General features: G+C 35.4%; 1 protein-coding gene across 9 annotated transcripts in view; it reads right to left on the minus strand.

The window, feature by feature from the left end:
• GULP1 (GULP PTB domain containing engulfment adaptor 1) overlaps window positions 1-24065 on the minus strand; it is a 313380-nt gene that overhangs the window by 52322 nt on the left and 236993 nt on the right. For all 9 annotated transcript variants that reach the window (XM_004477045.5, XM_071216224.1, XM_058300508.2 and 6 more), the window contains 3 exons: window positions 9475-9546; window positions 4126-4224; window positions 1237-1374 (listed from right to left, as the gene is read on the minus strand). In XM_004477045.5, coding sequence (XP_004477102.1) covers window positions 1237-1374; window positions 4126-4224; window positions 9475-9546 — 309 coding nt within the window. The remainder of the gene's footprint in view (window positions 1-1236; window positions 1375-4125; window positions 4225-9474; window positions 9547-24065) is intronic.

Raw genomic sequence — 24065 nt, forward strand, 5'->3', positions numbered from 1 at the left:
TAATATGTTTTATAACATTCACAGAATACTCAAAAGATATTATGACCTCCGGTAGCTTAGCAACCAATGCATTAGTTTTTTTTTAGACCATTATAATCTAATGGATTGCTCAACTTTTCATAAATTTTTCCACATTGTCTTTTCCTTAAGGAAAAATTGAGAATTTTATTGTCCACCTGATATATTATAGGAGTTACACGAACAAATGAAAAAGCCTCTGTCTTCAAGGAGCTCATATAATGAAACCAGACAAATAAATTACATAATAGTGATAATAATATTAGTCTTTTGTTACAATTTTGATAACAAGAAAAAAAATAGCAAATTAATTAAGTTCTATTTCTTGCCTAAGTCAATAATGTTTTTGAGGTGAGATGTTCTTCCTTTTAAAAGCTATCAATGGCTACAATATGTGCTTGGAATTGACAGCTTATGTTTTATAACAGAAACTCAGACTAGGTTGTTATTAGCCTTAGCTTATGCTTTAATCAAGATCTAGGATTTTCTTAAGATTCCAGATGAGTAAAGAACTGCGGCTGGACTTAACAGGAATTTCCTAATTGGTTTTACTTGCTATGAACCTTAGATTGCATTCACATGCGGACACACACACATGCATAAGTGCAAAACAAAATGCTATTATAACCTTTCATTATATTAAGTTTTCTACATAATGACAAGAAATAAGTTTTCAAATTATTGGTGATTTTTTTTCCTAGGAGGTAGCAGGGATTGAACCCTGGGCTTCGTGCATGGGAAGCAGGTGCTCAACCACTGAGCTACATCTGCTTCCCTACTGGTGACTTTTAAAGAAGTCATTCAGATTTTATTTTCTGGAGTTTAGAATATTTATTTTCATCAAATTCATTATACTCTGGGGAAAAATGTTTTAAAAACCTTTTGTCTGCTGTAACTCTTTGCATTATGTGCATATTAGTGAATCATATTTGAGATTGAAAGGACAAATATATGAAATGATTTTTGAAGAACTAAATGCATAACATGCAGGCATGATGTTCTAAGAAAAGATGTGCATGCATGCTTATGCCCATAAACATGAGAGTTTAGTTAGGGATGAAATCTTGAAGCATATTCTCATAACAGGATGATTCTATTAGTGTAGTTAAGTATTTACAGACTGTATTCATTTCCAAATACTTTTAGTAATGCTGGAAACAAGAAAATTCCTGGCTTGTAAAACAGAACAAACCACCCTAAAACATCTGGCATACTTACACACTTTTCACTGTCAAATACATAGCACAAATGTTTATTTGACTCAGAATCTTTGCATATGAAAGTGAATATCCTCTTGTCTGTTTTATCATCTGCACAAAATGATATTCTATGAAGCTGGCAATTGTGCTGGACTTCCTGTGAACACATATAATAAACATACTTGAGACCTTTCTTTCCATTTTCTGACATTTCAGCTTGTGTTAATAACATATAACTTATGTCTCTAAAAATGGAACAAACATCTGTCAAACTTTGCTTGTATAATTATGTACAGTCCAAATTTAAACAAATATGTAAAGGAGATAGATCTCCTGATTCAAAATTAAACTAAGATATTATTTGGAATAGTACTTAGAAAGACGCAAGATACAAGAGGACCAGGGATTCATGCACTTTCAGAGCTGCAAAGGATCTTAAGAAACAGTAACTCTAATTCCTGGAATTTTATGTAAAGTAACATTAAGGCCCAAGAACATTATGATACTTCCACCTATTAGTAGAACTAGGATTCAGACTCCTTTTAAACAAAACAATTTTCCTTTTATTCTACTAACTAGCATTACTGTTTAAATACTGCTTCATCTGCACACAATTTTACATAAAACCAATTCATCCTTAGCTTTCCAATTAACTAGTATCTATGTGTCTTCCTCTTTACTCATATACCCTTCTACCTGGGAAGGTCAGCCTTGCAAGGTCTGTAGTTTTGTTCACAGAGCATCAAATGAGGAAGTCTATACACTGAGCGTCCAAAAAGTACTGAACCTTACCTGCTAGTCAGTGGAAAGACAAATACTATAACCAGTATGTCTCAAGAGGGAGAAAAAAGAAATATTCCCCTTAACCATTTTCTAATTTGGTGATGCCCGGCTTCTAAAAAGCTTTTCACAAATTTTTCATATGAAGCAATAGTCTCATTTAAAAAGGCTGAAACACTCCAAATTTTCAGTAATGTGGAAATAGCTAAGTATTAATAGATTATGGTGTGTGTGTGTGTGTGTGTGTGTGTATATATGAATTTGGTGAATTTTTTTAGCCTAGGAAAAACTCAAGCCAAAAAGAATAAGAACACATAAATGATACAAAAATGTGTATTATCAGTCCAAACATTCAGATAAAACGAAACAATAAATTGGACACAAACACACATACACAACACAAACAATTACAGAATCTATTAGGTCAAGAAGAAAATATTCAACACAAACAGGACCTACAAATTCCATGTTCTGACTGTACATTTGCCACTATATTTATTTGTTCTTAAAAGAAATGCAGGACTAGGGTTATTTTCCTTTTTTATTAGATATGGTAAGACTCTATCACTTTGATTGCTTCCTCAACTTATTGTCACTTTGTAACATATTGCTTCACTGGAATAATGTTCTTTTGTAATTAACAATTGCCTAATGAATTCATTTCAGACAACGTGTTCAACAGATGATGTTTGAAGTTCAACTGTCTTGTTTCCCAGCAAATTACATATAGTCTGTTATAATTTTTAAGTCCCCTTCCACTATCCTTTCATTACTTCTTTTGTTTTCCGTCACCTCAACATTAGGTATTTTTGAATAGCCACAACCAAAGAAAAGTCTCCATTTATTTATTTTTTGTTATATAATATTGAAAGTAGATAATGGGAGGAAATTAGACAGGAAGGTTGTGGAAGGCTTTAAATTCATGACTTGACAGGTCTGATGGAGTGCCATTATTCTATAATTTGAAATTGACCAATAACTGTGGCTTATCCACATCATAGTTCAGTTGTTCTCAAATATGGGAACAAATTAAAAGTGCAAAATTTCCACATTCAGAAATTCTAATTCTATAGGCTACAGAGGCCCTAGAACTTATTTTTGCAAATGCCTCAAGTTTTATTAAAGCAGATGTCCCATGGATTGCAATTTGGAAATCAGGACCCTGTGTAGAGCCACAAGACTGAGTCCTACATCTGATCCCCTCAAACTTCAATGTGCTTATGAATCATAGGGGTTCTTCTTAAACTGCAAATTCAGACACAGTAAGTCTGAAATGAGGACTGAGATTCTACATGTCTAACAAGCATCCAGGTGATGCTGCTGTTGGTCCATAGACCACACTTTGAATAACAAGACAAGGCCAGGAGCTGGTATTCACATAGATGAAGGTATCACTGGTGCCCGTTGATTACTGCAAAGTCGTAGACCTGTGAAAAACACTTTCATCATCTCTTGCCTAGTGTTTTCAAGCTGTTTTAAAAATGGTAAGTAATCATGCTATAGAGGCTATTACTGACCATATATATATTTGTAACATAACTAGAGTTGAAGGTGAAACAGTTTTTCCAAACTGTCATGGTTTTCTCAAAATTATTAAAAAATAATTCTGAGGCATTATGAATAATGTAGATATTAATGAATTTGAATCCACAGTAGGTTACATTTTTAAGCATTTTTATTGTATTTGAAGGGGTCAAAGGCTCTTAAATACAAAAAACTTAAGTTTATATTGATTATATTTAGAGGAAATAAGGACCAGTCCAGGACACTGTCATAAATAACACAAAGCTTTTGTCTTCTTTCAGTCTCAGTGATCCACCCTGTATGAACCTCCTGAAGTGAACCACATGAAGAAAAATTCCTAAATACACATCCAAACACTGCTGAATACGCTTAATAAAATTCTTATATCCCAAACACAGACGGATCAACAGAATGCTTAGAAAGCCATTGCAAAAGTTGCCCACCCCCTAAAGATTATTGTTTTAAATTGTCATTAATAAACAGTTCTAGTTGTAAAAAAATTTGAAATATTAATTAAATAGAACATACTTGCAATTATCTAAAGTTCAGAGTGCCTCTGACATTCAAAAATAAGCTCAATTCAGAGATATTGAAACCACCTTACCTTTGTTTTGGGTTCTAGAATTTTTACTCCATAAATTGATATTTGCAATTCAACTTTAGGAATTTTCTGGCCTTCAGATTTCTTGATATGTCTGGCAAACTACAAATGGAAAATTTTTCATAAAATCATAATGCTGTTGCTACAGGGAATGAACATAAATATATATTTGGGGTTCATATTCAATATTGGACTTTCATTACATGTTATTAACAATTCTAAATATTTTGTAAACCTTACAAAGCCTTATAAATATTTCAAAATCAAAGTAATCTACAGCAATAATTTATAATGATTTTCAATAAGCTTTTAAAAACATATTTTAAGTGTACTTCTTTCATGATATTTTAAAAATATATATTCATACCAAACAGTTGAGCAAACTGAAAATTCACTGTGGGAAGATAAGAAATATTCAATTATTCTGTGGATGTTTTGCTTTTCAACTCTTTTGAGAACCTACAGTTCACCAGCTGCTGAATATGCCTTCTTAGTGATTTAAATATTTACTTAGTCTTGTTCACTCTGCTACCAACCAACTCAATGAATGGAAAGAGAAGATTTCCATGTTCAAACTGAAGCAATGGCTCAGATATAGAATTAGATTCAGTCTAGAATTATAAATATGGTGAATATCTTGAAAACAGTTTTTCAATAATTTCATAGTGTTATTTATTATACTTTCTCATAGTAACTATATGAAAATACATTGTTATAAAATCAAAGAGAATATTAGAATATTCATGCACTAAAAATTCTCCCTCCTAGTGTTGCCAGATTGAATGAAAAATTATAGGAGTCCAATAATACTTTAATATTAAATAGGGAATATTTTTAAATAAATCTTTTATTTTAGAAGGATATCTATACACATACCCACAGATAAAACATACACATACAGATACATACATACACATACATCATCTACATTTTATTTAGCATAAGTAAGTAACATGCAATATTTGGGGCATACTTAAACTAAAATATATGTATTAATATAGTCATCGTTTATCTGAAGTTCAAGTTTAATGGGTGCCCAGATTTTATCAGGCTACTCTAGTCTTTTCCCTACTTTCTTTCTCTCCTCCCTCCCTCCACATTTCTTTTTAAAAAACAGAAAGAAAACTATTGAAAAAAAAAGGGTTCTGTCAACCCTCTACTAGGGCTTTAAATAATTATTTCTAGTATAACATTTTTTCAGCTTATGGCTCATTGTAACCACTCAAAATAGATTACATGTAGGGCAGGGTGTGGTTTCAATCCTCTTTTGTGTGCCATATTTATCTGCATTGTGCATTTCATACTAATTTAGGGCAGATGTGAGTACACGTGGTATAGTTCAGTCCTGGAGAAATGAGCCGCTAAAAACCTTTTTCTGTTCTCACGACTCTGGACTGGATGGAGGGTAATATAATTAATGTATATATGAATGCCTTGAAGTGTCTGCCTTGATATCCCAGAAGGAACCATTTGTTTTATTCCATTTTAGGTGGTATAATTTTTCAGCTTTCTGTCTTCCCTATTCTGGGAATGCAGGCAGTTGATTAAAGAAAGAAAGAAAAAATATATATATATATATATGTGTCCAGCACTTACTACACATGAATTTGTCTAACTTATGCCAGAGAATGTTCTTTTTGTCTTTAAGAAGTTTGTTTTGCTTCAGTGAAGATCTTTAAAAATGATCCTCTCCCCCCAAAATATGGATTACTTTTGTCTCTTTCCCTTCATAATCTCCTTCCTGAATTTGCATAATTAAAACAATTTGGGGTTTTCACATTAGTTTACAAAATAAATCAGCTGCTTTCCATCTACATGAACGTATTTGAGCAAATCAATTTCCATCATTGGTTGCAAAAGCATTCTAAGCTTGTATCCTACGTGCTGTGCTGCTGTTTCCAGAAACAATGAGCAAAGGTTCTTGAGGCTTTCTTCATATCTGTACACAACCATTCCTGTGACCTCTGACAAGAATTGTGGGGCTTTTCAGTTTCCAAAACATCTACTATAAAACAACCACTAATATTAAACTTATCTGCTGAGTTATTTCTTTATTGCCAGGAAGAACAAGGGAAGGAAGGAAAGAAGGAAGGAAGAAAGGAAGGGAGGGAGGGCAGAGGAACAGTTGAGGTACAAAGAAAAAAGTAAGTGAGAAAGAGAGTAAAATAGGAGAGAAGTGGGGGGGGGGGAGGAATTCATAAACTATCTGATCTAGGGCTTCTGCAACTTTTCTCTCCTTTATAATAAGAGGAAGGAATTATGTCCAGGGAAGCTTCAGAGATCATCTACTCCCATGTCAAAGATGAGAAAACTAAGTCACAGGCAAGTAAATCATTTACTTTGGTCATAAAATGAGTCTGTACCAATTAATTCTAGAATCTAGTTTTGTAGATACTCACTCAAGGCCATCTTTTCCATTGCACTGCACATTTTTTTTGCATTTACAAAATAAAATACCTAGTTCTATTTTCATGTATATCAGCTTTGATACTGGTTATTGGCGTTGATTTTTGCACATCTGCTGCAAAATTCTAATGCCTATGGTTATATTTATTTAATCTATATTTCAAAGAGTTTAATAGTCTTCTTCCTGACTAATGTTTCCTAAAACTTAAGCTTACTGTAATCTATAGTTTGCATGCTCCCTCCAACTATAATTCCCTTTCACTGCTTGCAGGATCTCTATATTATTTTCCAAAATGCTTCTTACATTTTTTAAAATGCCAGTTGTTCTTTCCTACATTGCATTCTTTTCTCTGCCTACTTTCTACTTATATGTTGTTAATGTTGAAGAGACTTTCTGGCAAATGGCTTTCAATTTTTGCTCTAGTAGATTCATTTCTTGGTCATATACATGGAGTGAACCACCATTAAAACTTTAATGTAATAAGTCATTAAAATATTCAAAAGAAATGAAATGTAAGAATTCTCAAGGATTTCAGGATATAATAAACAAAAACAAGTCTTAGTCACTATACGATGCTAGGTAGGATTAAGTAATACTTGAAATACATAAAGTACTTCGTTAATTATGTGTTACTAGTAAGTAGAACTGCTAAAAAATTTAAAGAACACAAGTTTCAATGCTATCTTATTACAATTTCTACCCCTCTCTCAGAGGACTTTCTTTTTTTAAGAAATCTAACTAAACTGCTAATGGTATGCCCAACATTAGGCAAGAAATTAGATTTATTACTTTGGGCCACTTTCACTCAGATTATTTTTGAAAGAGGATAAATGAATCATTAAGTTATATTTCTCTTTGTGGTGCGCTATATATAAATTGTTATTAATTTATTGAAAGTATTCTCAGTAATTCTATGTGTAAACCAGCTATCTCTGTATATAATTATATTGAGCACTAAATACTTTAATAACTACATGACCAGTTATGAAGAAAAAAACAGAGTGTTAGCCTACATGGAGAAAGTGAGGCCAAATGGACAAAGTGCAGGGATAAGAATTAATTCCCAAGGTAAAATTTTCATGAAAAAACCTCATCTAATTTACTTTAGTTCCATCGAAGTGAGTGTTCTCTCTTCTAAAAGGGGCCTGAGGAGTATTTCTGCCTGGTTACCTCCCAGGGAAATTGAGGGATTTTAAAACTGAATACCAATAATTGTTTACATGTAAACAGCAAAGGGGGAAAAGCTTAGGAAATATATCAAACTCCACTGACATTTTTGCTAGCTGTATTAAAAAAACAAAAAACACAATTAAATGTGATATCAGTTACATTAACAGTGCTATTAAGTACATTGAAGTTTAAAGGGCTTTAAAATTACTATATTTTGGAAAATTTGTGTTTTTTTCCCTTAAATCTTGGACTAAAACATGATCATAATGTATAAATGTGTTTGCTTTGAAAAACCAAAAATATGAACATAAAAACTTCAATACTTAGATAAAGCATCACATTTGAGAAAAATACTTAAACTATAAATTCTCCATAAAATGAAAGAAAAATAGTGCCTAATAAAATAAATCAAGGTTTTAAAATTTTCTTGAAAGCTGACCAGTCGTCATTAAACATAGAAGCATGAAAAAATGCACTATTGCTAATCCTCAATTTTTTAAAATAGCCTTGTATTATTCTTAAGTTTTGAACTCATTTGGGTGAGGAAAAAATACAATGATATTGCAAACTTTTGAAAAAGGAATGAATAAAAATGAACTGTTATCTTTTTTTTGGCAAATCAAATCAAACACTAAATAGTAGTCAGAATATATTTGTTAAGAAAAAAAAATGAGCAAGAAATTAAAATGGGGGAAGCATATACAAGGTAGATTTAACCAAGAGCAAATTTCATTCTTTTGGTAGAGTATGAGCACCACCTTCTGGACATTTTTGCATGACATCAGAATTAAAGAGGAGTGAGAGTCAACATTTTTAATAGAAAAAAACGTATTGTTTTGTGCATTTTCATTAGTCTGTGAACCGTTATCAGTATACCATTATCAGGTATACTTTCCTGATATACAATATGTTTGCCATCAGCAGAAAGATGGTTTAGTACACATATTTTCTGGATGAAATTTGAAAGACTAAGGCTACTACTTTAAAACTACACTGTATAATTTTTATTTTACTATAAATCATATCCTTTAGTAGAGTCCCCTTCCAATTTGCCAAACATGAAATCACATAGGAATTATATATAGAACTCCCACATACAAAAAAAAAAGTGTATATAAAACTAGACATTGTTTAGAAAGCACCTGATTTAAAATATTTGTTTACATTTCATCTCATCATTACATAACTGGATCCTTTTGGTTTGGGATTTTGGTTGACGGAATAAAGAACTTTCCAGGTACAAAGAAATATTAAGCACAAAACACTAGTGTGGCGTTCTGATTTCAGTGAAATTAGAGTCATTTCCGGAGTTTGCAACATTCTGAAAAATGCTTAAATATAATTCTATTCTAAATGTTATTCTTAAATTGCCAAGTTTTGGGGATCGAATTTCACTAGAGGATATCCTAATTATTAGAGATAATTGTTAGGCCATTACCAGATTTTGAGTTAGGGCATGAGTCCACATTGTCCAAGCAAAGTAAAGGCAAACAACTGAATGTCAAACATTATGAAGTATTGGCATTAAAATGTTTTGCTCAATGTAAGAAAGTACCCCAATAAAAAATATAGTGTGCTATATGCAGAGAAATAATTCTCTGTGGACATATTTATTATTAAAGACTTTTCTTGATAGATTGTATTTGTTCAAGAGTGCATTTTTAACAGGGTGAAGTTGTTCCTGTCACAAAACTATTCATGCCTTGAATTTTCATCAGTTGGCTGATGCCTTAAGACAGGATCAATACACTAGACATTTGGACTATTTGTCCTACCTTCAGTTTCCTTACAGCATCTCTCACAACTTCTGTTCCTTTGGGCTGTTCCACTTCTGTACTTCCAAGAAACTGAAAATGGTCATTTGTGAGACACAAGTCTTAACTGTATCATATAGCAAGTCATTTTAAACCATAACATGGGCATAATAAAATGGCTTGATCGTAAATGCAAACCCACATAGTAACTAAACAAAAAATGTATTAACATATTTTATGTCCTATGAAAATAACAGTATATCTCTTGGTCAGACACTTTCCTTATTCAAAGATTTTGAAATACATATATACTTTTCCTAAATATTTTCCTTGTATATTTTTACTGGAAAGAAAACTGAAGTTACTATATTGAGAACAAAGAAAGTTCATCTCAAAAGTTAAAATTTAGTAAACATATTACAAAATAATTTGTAAATTTTTAAAAAATTAAATGCTTTTTATGTTGCAATATTTAAGCTGTAATAATATACTTTAATATATTAAAATCTGAAGATGTTTTAATACAGGTCATAGTTCCAAATCAATATTTATCATTGTTTCTCCAATTATGACATTATAAAGTATGTAGACTTTTAAAAGACAAACCTTTTTTTAATACCCAATGTACATCATCCTCAAAAGTATAGCTAAACTAGATTTTTTTAAAAATTATGAACTACTGTTTTACTAAATTTAAAAATATCCCTGAAAGGTAGTCACTGAGGGTTTTTAGTTAAAACCTGACCTATCAAAAAAGGTTCATAATATAATCATCATGCTTTAATAAAATCTCTACGGAGGGGAGAGATATTTTCACCTAAAGAGAAGTCTAAGAGCATTACATGTTTAAGACCAATTAGAATTAAAATATGAATGTTTTAACTGTATAAAATATTTCTATGTAAATAGCAAATAATCATTAAGTTCATGAATAGTGTATGCAATTTCCCAAAGACCAATGTATTTGTGTGTATGTATGTATATGTGTATATATGTATGTATATATATATAAATGAAGCATAATGAATTTATGACTCTCTTTGGTGCTGTAACATAAATATATATGTAATAATATACATTCATGTATATATACACACACTTCATATCAATGATTAAGTAGAATCTTTTTTCATGTGTTAATTTACAAAATGGAAGGGAAGAAAAAAGCAAAGTCATGGTATCCTTTTAAATCACATTTTACTCCTTCATTCGACCTCGGAAGAAAAAGGAACAACCAAAAGAAATTAGAACTATGTTTCTCAAAATAGGCTCTCTGGACAATTTGCATGAGAACTACCCAGGGAGTCAGTTAAAAATGTAAGAAGGCAAGTTCCTGGTTAAAATATATCAGAATCTTTAGGGTAAGACCATGGAATTATATTTCTAAAAGCATGTACACTAAAATCTAAGGAATAGAGTTAAAAAATAGCAACAGGACATGAGACTAGTGAAAGCCAGATGCAAAACATGAGTTGAAAATCTAGGAGACAGCTGCTGATTCCCTTTGTGATGAGTTCATGGAGGAGAGAAAGTAAAACTCAAAACCATAAGGCAAAGAGAAATTTCACTTCTGAGATTCTGCAGGCTATAACAATTCCCTTTGCACATATGCTTTAACTATACCAAATAACTGTTGTGGGGGGGTGTTGGGTGGGGGGCTAGCTATCAGCATCCTCCCGCACTCAGTGTGTGCCTCTGTGACCTCAAGCTGTTGGTCAGACCTATTAAAAACACCAAAGTAGATGGGAGAGCTTCTCAGTTTAAAAGAAATTGAAAACCTGCTACCATGATGCGGGGAAACAGCCAAATTCATTCCTGATACCAATGAACTTACATGATTTTTTCTGTGGTAGCTCGATGGTTTTCAACCTTGGCTGCAAAAAGACTCACAGGGGGAATTTTAAACTTATCCTAATGCCTAGGAGTCAGATGTAATTGATCTGGGCAGAGCCAGGTCCTCAGTCTATTTTAAAGCTCTCCAGGTATTTTAATGTGCTTCCAGATTTAAAAGTGTTGTTTTAGATCATGCAGAAGGAATCAAGGATATAAGTAATAAGAGAAGAGTTAACACATCAATAGCTATTTAGTTCTGAGTAAATCGATGGGGTAGATCCCTATTCTCAACATTTCTGAATCATATCACTGAGAGCTTCACAATTTGTTAAGTGATTGAACTAGAAGAAGGAAAGGCCTGGTATGTCAAGAACATACTGTGCTCCTAATGGAAATATTTTTGGAATAATATTCATATTTTGGCAGAAATTTCATGAGTCATAAGTATAACATGCAGATAGGCCCATATCGGAAAGTCATGAAGAACTCAAACTATTTTCTAAATAAATCAACTGATAGCAGTGCTCCAGGAAACTTTTAATATGTTTCTTTCACACTGGCTTTAATTAAACCATCCGAGGTATGAATCATAGTGAGAATGATGGTAAAATTAAACTACAAAAACATCTTAGTATGGAGCTTATCAAGTAACCCAACTTCATCTTATGTAATGTTAGCTGACCTATATGGAAATAACTTTAAAACTGAAAAGGAGTTTATTCCTTATACTATTTCCTGTAATTTTAATGATTAAAGTTATCACGTTTCTTAGTTCAGATCAAATGTTTCATATTTACATGCATTTCACATGTCTATATAAACTCAAATATGATGCACCATGCCGGAATTAATTCTAGGCTTAGAATCTGATGATTAGTTCACTTAATCTCTGCCTTACTTGAATCTGAAAAATAAGGGTTATGAAAATGTCTCCTTATAAAATTGCTGTGAAGATCAATTGTCACGACAGATGGAAATACAGCAAAGTGTATGAGGGATTGCCACGCCTTTATTTAATGATTGTTTGGGGAAGACTTTAGAGTTTACTGGACAATGGCTTCCTCACCAGTATTGAGAGCTAGAAGTGCCTAGGGGAATTTTTGCTTCCTTCCACATCATCATATTCTTTAGCAATGACTGAGATGGTATAAATGCACAGAAGCCAAGCTCCTTTGCCTAGAGGAGTCGTAAACACAAAGGTGTAATTTTAAGATGTGAGAGCTTCCCCAGGGACCAGGCAGAGGATGGGGCTTCACTTGATAGTGTATTCTTTGATGATTTCTTTTTTTTTTCTGAGCTTGTCTATCCTGCTTTTCCCACTCCCTTACTGGTTTCTCTTGGGAGCATTACCTTCATTAATCACTTGTATCTAAACTTCAGGGTCTGATTCTGCGAGAATCTGACCTAAGATATTGGGTAAATGTTCAGATGCTTGCAGTCTAGTATACAGATCAACAAACAATTGAAATACTCTGTCATAGGACCTATGTCATAAGAGCTTATACAAAGTATGCGGATGAGTGCCAACTCTGGTTTTCATCTGTCTCCACTCTGCCTTGTGCCTTGTGCCAAGGAACTTGGAACTAAATTATGCCATTACTAGGGGATTAACACAGCTAATTCCCATAAGGAGAGCTGCTAACTAGCTGAAGAGATTAGGCCAGGGGAGCTCTAGACTGCAAAATGAGAGGTATGACTGAATGTCAAATGAGGCCCTTAACTGAAACAAAGAAACTGAGCAGAAGTCAACATGATAGGAAAATCCATTCACTCCCTTTCCTAGTCTGGCTCCTGGGGATACTGGCTGCTAGTTTTATATACCTCCAGGCAGGAGGATTCTTCCCTAGGGAAACTGGTCAAAGAAAGAAAGACAAATTATGCTCACATTTAAGGGTTTTCACCAATAAAGATCTGAGTCACTTGGTCCATCACTTGTTGAGAAGCCTAACCCATGTACATGGAATTGCCAGTCAGCATTTGAGTGCCTCCATGTTATATATGTGCTTATACTCGAGGGAAATCTTAACATCAAAAACAGAACAAAACAAAGAAACAAAGGGGAAGGGGGGCAGGAGAACTTGGAAAAAAAGCAAAGCTGGGACAAAAAAGATGGTTAAAAACAAACAAATGAACAAAGGATGATATACAATCAACATTTAGATAACTAAAAAGAGTTCATGGAAATTATAAATATGACATGAGGAAATAAAAAATAAAAACATTAGAAGATAAAGTTGAACAAATTCTTTCACTAAGAAGTAATTATCTGTTGCCTACTATTTATCAAGCACTGTTTTTCTGAGTGTGGGAGCCCAGGTCCCTGGGATAACTGCCCCCCCACCCCACCCCCATCCCTGGACCCTTAAATGAAACACAGCCCAAAGCACGTAGTTGCCGGCATAACCTGAATACTCACTATTCAAAAAGTAATGGGCCTCCCCGAAGGAAACAATGTACAAATGGCACTGCAAACTTAAATCCTCTCATGGCTATATACTCCTCTCCTGCAATAACATCACCACACACCCCATTTGTGCATGCCATGTAACTCTAGCAGAAACTCTGTTCTCATATTGTATGGAATGTCTTTGTTCTGAAACCCCTTATATCACCCCTCACTTACTCATCTCTTTGTGGAGTGCTATCTTCATTCTTCAACTGGCTGCCATTGAAGAGCCACCATGTTTATAATTTTCAATAAAGCTTATGTCTAACCATTTGCCTGATGCGTACTTTGGTCTTACAGTTGCCCCAATTCATGCCCTTGAAGGTTGGGTTGGATCATTGAGTTAGGGATATATCAGAGAACACAGGAGACCAAATTTCCTGCCTTTATGGAACTTAGCCTTTCATGAAAGAAGCCAAATAATAAACAACATAACATAAATAAGTTATATCATATTTTACAGTGGTGAGTGCTCTGAAGAGAAATAAAGCATAGATGAACGGGCAGAAGTGTAAAGCAAGTGAATATGGTACTGTGAACGTGTGTCTGTATGTACCATTTAAAACAGGATGGTCAGATGAGACCTCTCTGATAATGTGGAGATGTAAACTAAGGGAGTTATTCACCTAGATGTCTTGGGAAAGCATGCCAGGCAAAAGGAACTGAAGTACAAATGACAGATATTTAAAGAGAGAAAACAGAACAATTAAACAAGTGATCTAAATTCTTGTTGTTCCAAACTTGGTCCCTGGACCAACAGTGTCAGAATCACCTAGGAAGTTGTTATAAAGACAAATTTTACTGAACTTGAAACCGTGAAGTAGGATGGGAATGGGGCCAGCAATCTGTTTTAATATCTCTTTCAGGTGATCCTAAGGAAGGCTTAAATGTGAGAACCACTGCTCTAGGAGATGCAACATCCAACTGAAGTGAGTTATAAAAATAAATAGGGGAGGAGGGGCAAGATGGCATCAGAGTAAGCACACCCACATCATCTCTCCTACAAAAAATGGCTGAGTGGGGGCAAAATCCTACCTGAGTGTTTTGAGAACCCACAAAGCAGGAAGATTCAGGGCATTGATCTGGAGAGAGTGCAACAAAGAGTGCTTGCTCACGGTAAAACCATGAATTTCTGGCCCTTCAAGCAGGAGCTGTGGGACAGCTGAGCCCCTCCCTCAGGGCAGGAAACCACAGCATTCCCTGACCCATGCCGGTGGTCAGTTGGCTGGAAGAGACAAACTCTGACAGTGAGTGGGAGAGTTCTGGTGAAAGGTGGAGAGGGAACTCCTGAGTGTGGGTTCTATTGTCTGGAAGCCCTTTTTTTGAGCTTTGAGGTGCACACCAGCTGGCTTGAGGAGAAACCAGGAAGAGGGGAGAGGTGAATCTGCTGAGGCAGGCTGATTTACCCAACCTCCCTGGGATAGGGAAGATTGGTCTGGGAGAAGGGAGAGTCAGGCAATTAACTAGTCCTGTGCAACTCACCTAAGGGAGGGGGACAGTAGAAAGTGCTTAATTAGCTTCCAAGAGCATACTTAGGATTCCTGGCAAGGTGTGGGTGCTCTCTCTCAAAGAGACAGAGTCATTTTTTCTGTGGTGAGTTAAGTCAACAGGGTTCCATTTGAATTGCAAAAGTGAACTCTCACACAGGTTACTACTTCTTGTTGCCCTGTAAGAGAAAGCAGTTAGGGAAAAAAAAGGAGTGGGGGGAAGGAAGGACAGATTCCTAATTAGCAGTTTATCCTGACCCACCCAGGATTGAAGAGCTACTCAACCCAGCAGGAAGGTTTGGCTCAGTGGAGGAGTTTTAGCCTTGAATATACAAGGTTTCTAGTTTGATTTCTGGCTCCTATTAGACTAGTGACCCACTAAGATATTAAACATCTAGCTGGTACTTTGGGACAGATAAAACATAGACATTATTCTTGTATTAGCTTCCTTTGGGTCTCTTATTTTTCCTAAAAAAATAAAAATAAAAAATGTTACTTTTGTTATATAATTTAACTTAGCTTACTCACTAAAACCCACTTCAGAATCTGCAGTGAGAAAGCTGCAGGGTAATTGATAAACACCAGCAGCCTGACAAGTGTCACAGGGGCTTAAGAGGGAAGTCTGTTTATTCTTAGTGTTTGGTTGACTCCTTGCTTGTGGGTTTGTCTGTTTCTTTGTTTTCTTGTCTTTCCTTCCTCTTTAACCCACCCCCCCCCACACTTTTTTTTAAATTAGGTGCTGCCAGCTTGTTTCTTGTTTGCTGTGTTCCCTCTCCCTCGATTTCCTCTTTTCTATGTGTACTGATTTTGGCTACCAACACTATCTCTTTTCCCTGCTACATCTTTCTATCTTCCACCTTCTGTTGTTGCTCTTACATTCCACTTCTCTTTGTTTAGCCTCCAATTTTTCTGACTTTTTATTTCTAACATTTCTATTTTGTTTTCTAGCTTTTATTAACTCTTTCTGTTTTTGTCCTTTCTTTTCTATTTCCCTCTCTCCTCATCACACTGGCCTTTTAATTCATACTATATTCTTTTCCATATTCAGTTTCCCATTTCATTGTAGGTACTCCACTTTTTTATCCCCATAACTCTACACTGCTTACATGAGTTTAATATTCATTCTCCTAGGTCTTATATGGTTCTTCTGCTAGATCTACTATCAATATTACTATTATACTTTTTCTTTTCTTATCCCTTTAGCTTTCCCTTCCCCTAATCTTTTTCCTTCAAGGGAACTTAGACAACAACAAGGAAATAGAATAAGAAGAACAAAGTGTCAAAGAGAAAACTTAACACACACACACAAACAGTAGATAAATAAAACTTGAGAATAGAGGGAGAAGCTAATCAACTGAACAGACGATACACCAATAAAAAATCACAAACCATATCAATAATCAGGAAGACATGGCCCAGTCCAATGAACAAACTAAAAACCAAGAAGAGGAGCAGAACATTGAACAACTAATCAAAGCTGTCTAAACAAATATCATGTTCCAACTTAATGAAGTGAAGGACGAGATTAAGGATATTAAGAAAACAGTTGGAGAGCATAATGTAGAAATTGTAAACATACACAAAAAAGTAAGGGATATGATGGTGATGAATGGCAGAATCCTAGAAATCAAAAATACTCCCAGCAAATAACAGCAGATTTGAACAGGCAGAGGAAAGAATTAGTGATGTGGAAGACAGTACATATGAAGTCAGATAGTAGAATTGATAAAAACATATAAAAAAAATCCAGCAAGGACTTAGGGATTTGAATGACAACACAAAACATGCAAACATACACATTATAGGCATCCCAGAAGGAGAAGAGAAGGGAAAGGGGACAGAAGGGGTGTTGGAGGAAACAATGGCTGAAAACTTCCCAAACCTATTGAGGGAGATGGATGTACATGTCCAGGAAGCACAGTGCACCCCAAATACTTTAAATCCCAACAGACCTACTCCAAGACATATACCTGTCAGATTATCCGATGCTCAAGACAAATAGATAATATTGAAGGCAGTAAGAGAAAAGAGAACCATTACATACAAGGGAAGACTAAGTGCTGATTTCTCATCTGAAACCATAGAGGCAAGAAGGCAGTGATATGACATAGTCAAGGTACTAAAAGAAAAAAATTTCCAGCCAAGAATATCTATTGAGCAAAGCTGGCATTCAAAAATGATGGAGAGTTCAAAATATTCAGTGATACAAAGAAACTAAGAGAATATATGAAAAAGAAACCTGCCCTTCAAGAAATACTAAAGGGCTCTACAGTTTGAAAGAAAAAAGCAGGAGAGACAAAAAGAGAAATAAAAACTACATATGACATACATAAATCCAAAGAAAATATGGCTAATGTAAGTAACCTTCAGTAATAACACTGAAGGTTAATGGATTAAACTCACCAATCAAGAGTTTTCCTTGTATGTTATGGTTCTCTTTTCTCTTGCTGCCTTCAGTATTTTCTCTTCTAATCTGTGTCTCTTGACCAGTGAAAAGACACAGATTGGCAGAATGGATAAGGAAATATGACCCATCTATATGCTGTTTACAAGAAACCCACCTTAGACCTAGGGATTCAAGGAGGTTGAAAGTGAATGGCTGGAAAACAATCTTGCAAGCAAACAATAACTAAAAAAGAGCAGGAGTAGCTATACTAATTTTGGACAAAATAAACTTTAAATGCAAAACTATAGTGAGAGACAAAGATAGACACTATATATTAGTAAACCTTTATATACCTAACCAGGGTGCCTCAAAATACATGAGGCAAACACTGGAAAAACTAAGCGGAGAAATAGATGGCTCTATAATTATAGTGGGGAACTTTAATATACCATTATCACTATTAGACAGAACATCTCAACAAAGAATCAATGAAGAAACAAAGATGTTGAATAATATATTAGAGGATCTGGACCTAATAGACATACACGGAACACTACACCCTAAATAAAGCAAGATATATATTCTTCTCAAGTGCACATGGATCATTCTCCAAAATAGATGACATGCTAGGCCACAGAGAAAGTCTCAATGAATTCAAAAAGATTGAAATCATACAAAATAATTTCTCTGACTACAAGGGAATGAAGCTGGAAGTCTGCCAGGGTCAAACAGCCAGATTATGCACAAAAATATGGACACTAAGCAATACACTCTTAGACAAACAGTGGGCCAAGGAAGAAATCTGAAAAGAAATCAGAAACTACCTTGAAACTAATGAAAATGACAACACAACGTATCAAAATTTATGGGATGTAGCAAAAGCTGTACTGAGAGGGAAATTCAAAGCCATAAATTCATATATCAAAAAAGAAGAGCTAAAATTGAAGACCTAACTGCACACTTGGAGGAATTAGTATAAAAACAACAAACTAAGACTAAAAGAAGAAGAAAGAAATAACAAGGATTTGGCAGAACTAAGTGAAATAGAAAATAAGAAAGCACTAGAAAAAATAAAGAACTGGTTCTTTGACGCAATCAATAAAATTGACAAACCCTTAGCTGGACTAACAAAGAAAAAAAGAGAGAAGATGCAAATACACAAAATAAGAAATGAGAAAGGGGATGTCAACACTGACCCCACAGAAATAAAGAGTATCATAAAAGGCTACTTTGAAAAACTATATGCCAACAAGAAGGACAATTTAGCAGAAATGGACAAATACCTAGAAACACATAAGCAGCCTAGACTGATGAAAGAAAAAATTGATCATCTCAACAAACCAAGTGCAAGTAAAGAGACAGAATCAGTTATCAAAAACCAACTAAGAAGAGCTCAGGGCCAGATGGCTTCACAGGTGAATTCTACCAAATATTCCAGAAAGAACTAACACCAATCTTGCTTAAACTCTTCCAAAAAATTGAAATAGAAGGAATATTGCCTAATTCATTCTGTGATGCCAACACTACCCTAATACTAAGCCAAACAAAGCCACCACAAGAAAGGAAAATTACACACCAATCTCTTTAATGAACCTAGATGCTAAAATGCTCAACAAAATACTTCCTAATTGTATTCAACAACACATCAAATGAATTATACACCATAACCAAGTGGGATTCATCCCTGGTATACAAGGATGTTTCAAAATAAGAAAATCAATCAATGTAATACACCATCTAAACAGATCGAAAGAAAAAAAATACATGATCTTATCTGTAGATGCAGAAAAAGCACTCAACAAAATATATCACCCTTTCCTGATAAAAACACTGCAAAAGATAGGAATAGAAGGAAACATTATGAACATGATCAAGGGTATATATGAAAAACCCACAGCTAACATAATTTACAATGGTGAAATTCTAAAATCTTTCCCCCTAAGATCAGGAACAAGAAAAGGATGACTACTATCACCCTTCTTATTTAACACTGTGTTAGAAGTACTTGCTTAAGCACTGATGCAAAAAACAGATAAAAAGGCATTGAAAATGGAAAGGAAGAAGTCAAAATTTCACTATTTGCAGATGGCATGATCCTATACATAGAAAGCCCTGAGAAATCTACAATAAAGCTTCTAGAACTTACAACTGAGTTCAGTAAAGTCGCATGTTATGACATCAATGTGCAAAAATCACTAACATTTCTGTAAACCAATAATGAGCAATCCGAGGAGGAAATCAAGGAAAAAATGCTATTTACAATAGTAAGTAAAAAAATCAGATACCTAGGAATAAGTTTAACTAAAGATGTAAAAGACTTATACACAGAAAACAAGGACACTGTTAAAGGAAATCAAAGCAGACTTAAATAAATGGAAGAAAATATTCCCTGTTCATGGTTAGGAAGACTAAATATCACTAAGATGTCAATCCAACCCAAACTGACCTACAGATTTAATGCAATCCCAATAAAAATCAACACAGCATTATATAATGAACTGGAAAAATTAACTATGAAATTTATTTGGAAGGCAAAGAGGCCCTGAATAGCCAAGACATATTGAAAGAGAAAAATGAACTCAAAGGAATCACACTACTTGACTTTAAAACATGGTCACATGGCATGGTATTGGCACAAGGATAGACATACTGACCAATGGAACTGAATTGAGAGTTCTGATAAGGATCCTCACATATACAGTCATCTGATATTCAACAAGGCCACCAAGCCCACTCAAATGGGAGAGAATGGCCTCTTCAACAAATGGTGTTTGGAAAACTGGATATTCCTATCCAAAAGAATGAGAGAGGAAAACCATCTCACACCATATACAAAAATCAAGATGGATCAAAGATCTAAATATAAGAGCCAAGACAATAAAGACCTTAGAAGACAATATAGTGGCGCATCTACAGGACCTTGCAATAGGAAAGGGCTTCATGAACTTCACATCCAAAGGATGAGCAGTGAAATAAAAAACAGATAAATGGGACCTCCTCAAAATTAAACCTTTTGCACCTCAAAGGAGTTTATCAAAAAAGTGAAAAGACAGCTTACCCAAAGGGAGAAAATAGTTGGTAACCATATATCTGATAGGACCCTAATATTCAGCATTTATAAAGAAATCCTATATTTCAAAAATAAAAAGACAAATGACCCATTTAAAAAATGGGTTAGAGTTATGAACAGATGTTTCTCCAAAGAAGAAATGCAAACAGCTAAAAAGCACATGAAAAGATGCTCAACATTACTAGCTATTAGGGAAATGCAAATCAAAATTACAATGGGATACCATCTTACATGCATTAGATGGTGGCTTTTGAAAAATCAGAGGAATACAAGTGTTGGAGAGGATGTGGAGGAATGGAAACCCTCATCCACTGCTGGTGGAATGTAAAAAGGATCCAGCCATTGTGGAGGACAGTTTGGTGGTTCCTCAAAAAACTAGCTATAGATTTGCTATATGATCCAGCAATTCCACTGCTGGATTTATACCCAGAAGAACTGAAAACAATGGCATGAATTGATACATGCACACCAATGTTCATAGCAGTATTATTCACTATTGCCAAAAGTTGGAATCAACCCAAATGCCCATCAACAGATGAATGGATAAACAAAATGTAGTGTATATATACAATGGAATACTACTCAGCTGTAAGAATGAATACAGTACTAACATATGGGATAACGTGGATGAATCTTGAGGACCTTATGTTGAATGAAGCAAGCCAGGCATTGAAGAACAAATATTACATGACCTCTCTGATATGAATTATGTAAATCAAGCTGGCTCAGAGAGCTAGACACTGGAAGATAGACTTGCAGGGAATAGGGGGGAAAGGAAGGTTGTTATCCAATGCCCTCATGGGCAAAATCTGTGATAAAGTGGAGGTAAGTAGTTGTGCAGTGAAGGGATAAGACTGGAGTATAGGGATACTATTGGGTTGGGCTTTGAAGGCTTGTGGGTAGTTAGGGTTGAGAGGATGGTTCAGAAGGTCCATTGAATTGAGGGGAGAGTTGGGGAGGAAGGTGAACATGGGAGATTGTCAGGTACATGAGTGAAACTATGGTGTGGAGAAAACTCTTTAGAAAACATAATAAGGAAGGATTATGGGTTTAAGGTGTTTGATGGGGGGCATCTGGCACAGGGTACAATTGGGGCAGGCTTCTAGGTAATGTGTGAGTGCTCATCTTGTCATAGTGTTATGTGGTATATCAGTGGGTGGAGACCCAAACAATGAGCAGGAAGGTGTTGTACCCCCATCTGTGAGACTTGATGTTCTCAAACAGAAGGGAGAGTGTCTCTCGAGAGCATGGGTGGCTCCCAATGGGGGAGGAAAGACTAGTGCATCAAGCCCTCAGCATTGTTGCATATATCAATGGATCTTGTCCTTCAGTCAGTGAGGTATGGTTGTCACTGTGGGCCCTGGGGGGAGGAGCAGGAACAGAGTAGGTGGAAGAAAGGGTAACTAACTGGTAAGCAATGGAAGTGTTTTGCATGATCATACAGTGATGGATACAGGCCATGTTAAATTTTACCAAAAATTTGTAGAGGTGTATGGTCTAAAATGTAAACCATAATATAAACCATAATGTAACCAAAAATTTATAAAAGCATACAGTCTAAAATGTAAACCATAATGTAAACCATAACATAACCATGATTGGTAGCTATATTTCAATATTTGTACATTAGTTGTAGCAAATGTAACATCCATATGTAAAAAGATCATTGCTGGGGAGGTGGTAGGAAGGGGAGGCTGTTGGGTAGGTGGGAGCCCCCTGTATTCTATAGGTGACTTTACTGTGGCCTAAAACTTGTTTGAAGACAAAATAAAATTTTAAAAAAGATGTAAGACACTGAGCAAAAACTGGAAGAGATTGCCTTGCCACTGTACATATAGGGCAATACCTATTACAGTGATGAAAGGCAAAAGGTCAAAAAAAATGTGATATTTTTCATTTTTTAATACCCCAATTTATTTTTTATTTTATTTTTTCTAAATTATTATGTATTTTATTTCTAATCTTTAAACCTATCATTACTATTTCATTTTCTCTCTTAACTGATTTTGGCAATATATTAGGCTTCATTTTTGAAGATTTGGATCACAGAGGGGTTCAACTATGGCATTGGTGTGGAATGTAATTGATGGGGGATGCATGGGTGGGAGGGATTTTTCCAGGGCATTGCATATAGGGTATACAAATATGTTTGGATGTTTGATGGGCATTGACATAGTGGGTAGAGTTTCACACGACAACTGAGGGAGTGCTGAGTTCCCATCCTGGGGAGCTCTGTCACATTCCCCATTGAAACAGCAACAATCCCCCAAATGCAAGGGCAAAGACCAGTGAAGAAAGTTGGTCCTATGATGGACCCTGGAAACTGATTACCATGCTCATGAGACTGTGTGCTTAAAATTTCAACTTGACCTAGAGCTGCAGGGTACCTATTAGTTACCTCCTGAGAGCCTCCATGTTGCTAAAATGTGGCCACTCTCTAAGCCAAACTCAGCATATAAATGCTTTACCTTCCCCCTGGCAGGGGACATGACTCCTGGGATGAACCTCCCTGGCACCAAAGGATTACAACCAAGCACTGGTTGGTGAGGTAACTAAAAAAAGATTTTGAATAAAATGGGGAAATGGTAAAGACAAATGATTTTATATGGCTAAGAGACTTCACAATGAGTCGGGAGGTCATCAGAGGTTTTGCACTTGCACATGTCTCAGCAGGAACTCAGAGACAGCCAGGTGATGGTTCTCCTGCAGGCTATGGAGACACCCAGGTCGTATGGTCATGGCAAATGGCTTGGGAGTTCAGTACCGTGCCAGTAGGCCCTACTTTAGAATTTGTGTTCCTGAGTGTGATGAAGATGGACACAGATGTGACTTCTCCCACAGGCCTATTCTGTCACTTTTACTGAACCTGTGGTTGGTGCTGGAGTTGCTGTATTCCCAGGAGACTTGAATCTCTGGACTGTCTATGTGCCAGTTGGGCCCTGAGCCTCAGCAGAGTTGCAACACCTACCCTCCAGTTCATTGAACTTACCCAGGTCAGCTAACAAGAAGATGAGGATGGTCAACCATCACACCAAGGAACTGAGAGAGTCTACAACTGGAAGCAGGAGACTCCCTCCCATCAGCCATGTGGGCTCTAAGACCCCTCTCAATTTAGAGGTGGAGTAGGCATCACCATCCCAGGATCCTCAGGATGGAGAAATAAAATATAGATTAGAGTGGACTTACTGGCATTCTACTATAGAATTATTGTGGCTCTAGCAATGGAAGAAATTATATCACTGATGTGGAGACAGTGGCCACATTGCTGAAGGGAGGATGGGGGATATGGGGGCATTTATATGATATGGGGGCATTTTCTGGACTTGGAGTTGTCCTGAATGATACTGCAGGGACAGATGCAGGACATTATGCATCCTGCCATAACCCACC

This window comes from Dasypus novemcinctus, chromosome 7, assembly GCF_030445035.2.
Source record: "Dasypus novemcinctus isolate mDasNov1 chromosome 7, mDasNov1.1.hap2, whole genome shotgun sequence".
Lineage (NCBI taxonomy): Eukaryota > Metazoa > Chordata > Mammalia > Cingulata > Dasypodidae > Dasypus > Dasypus novemcinctus.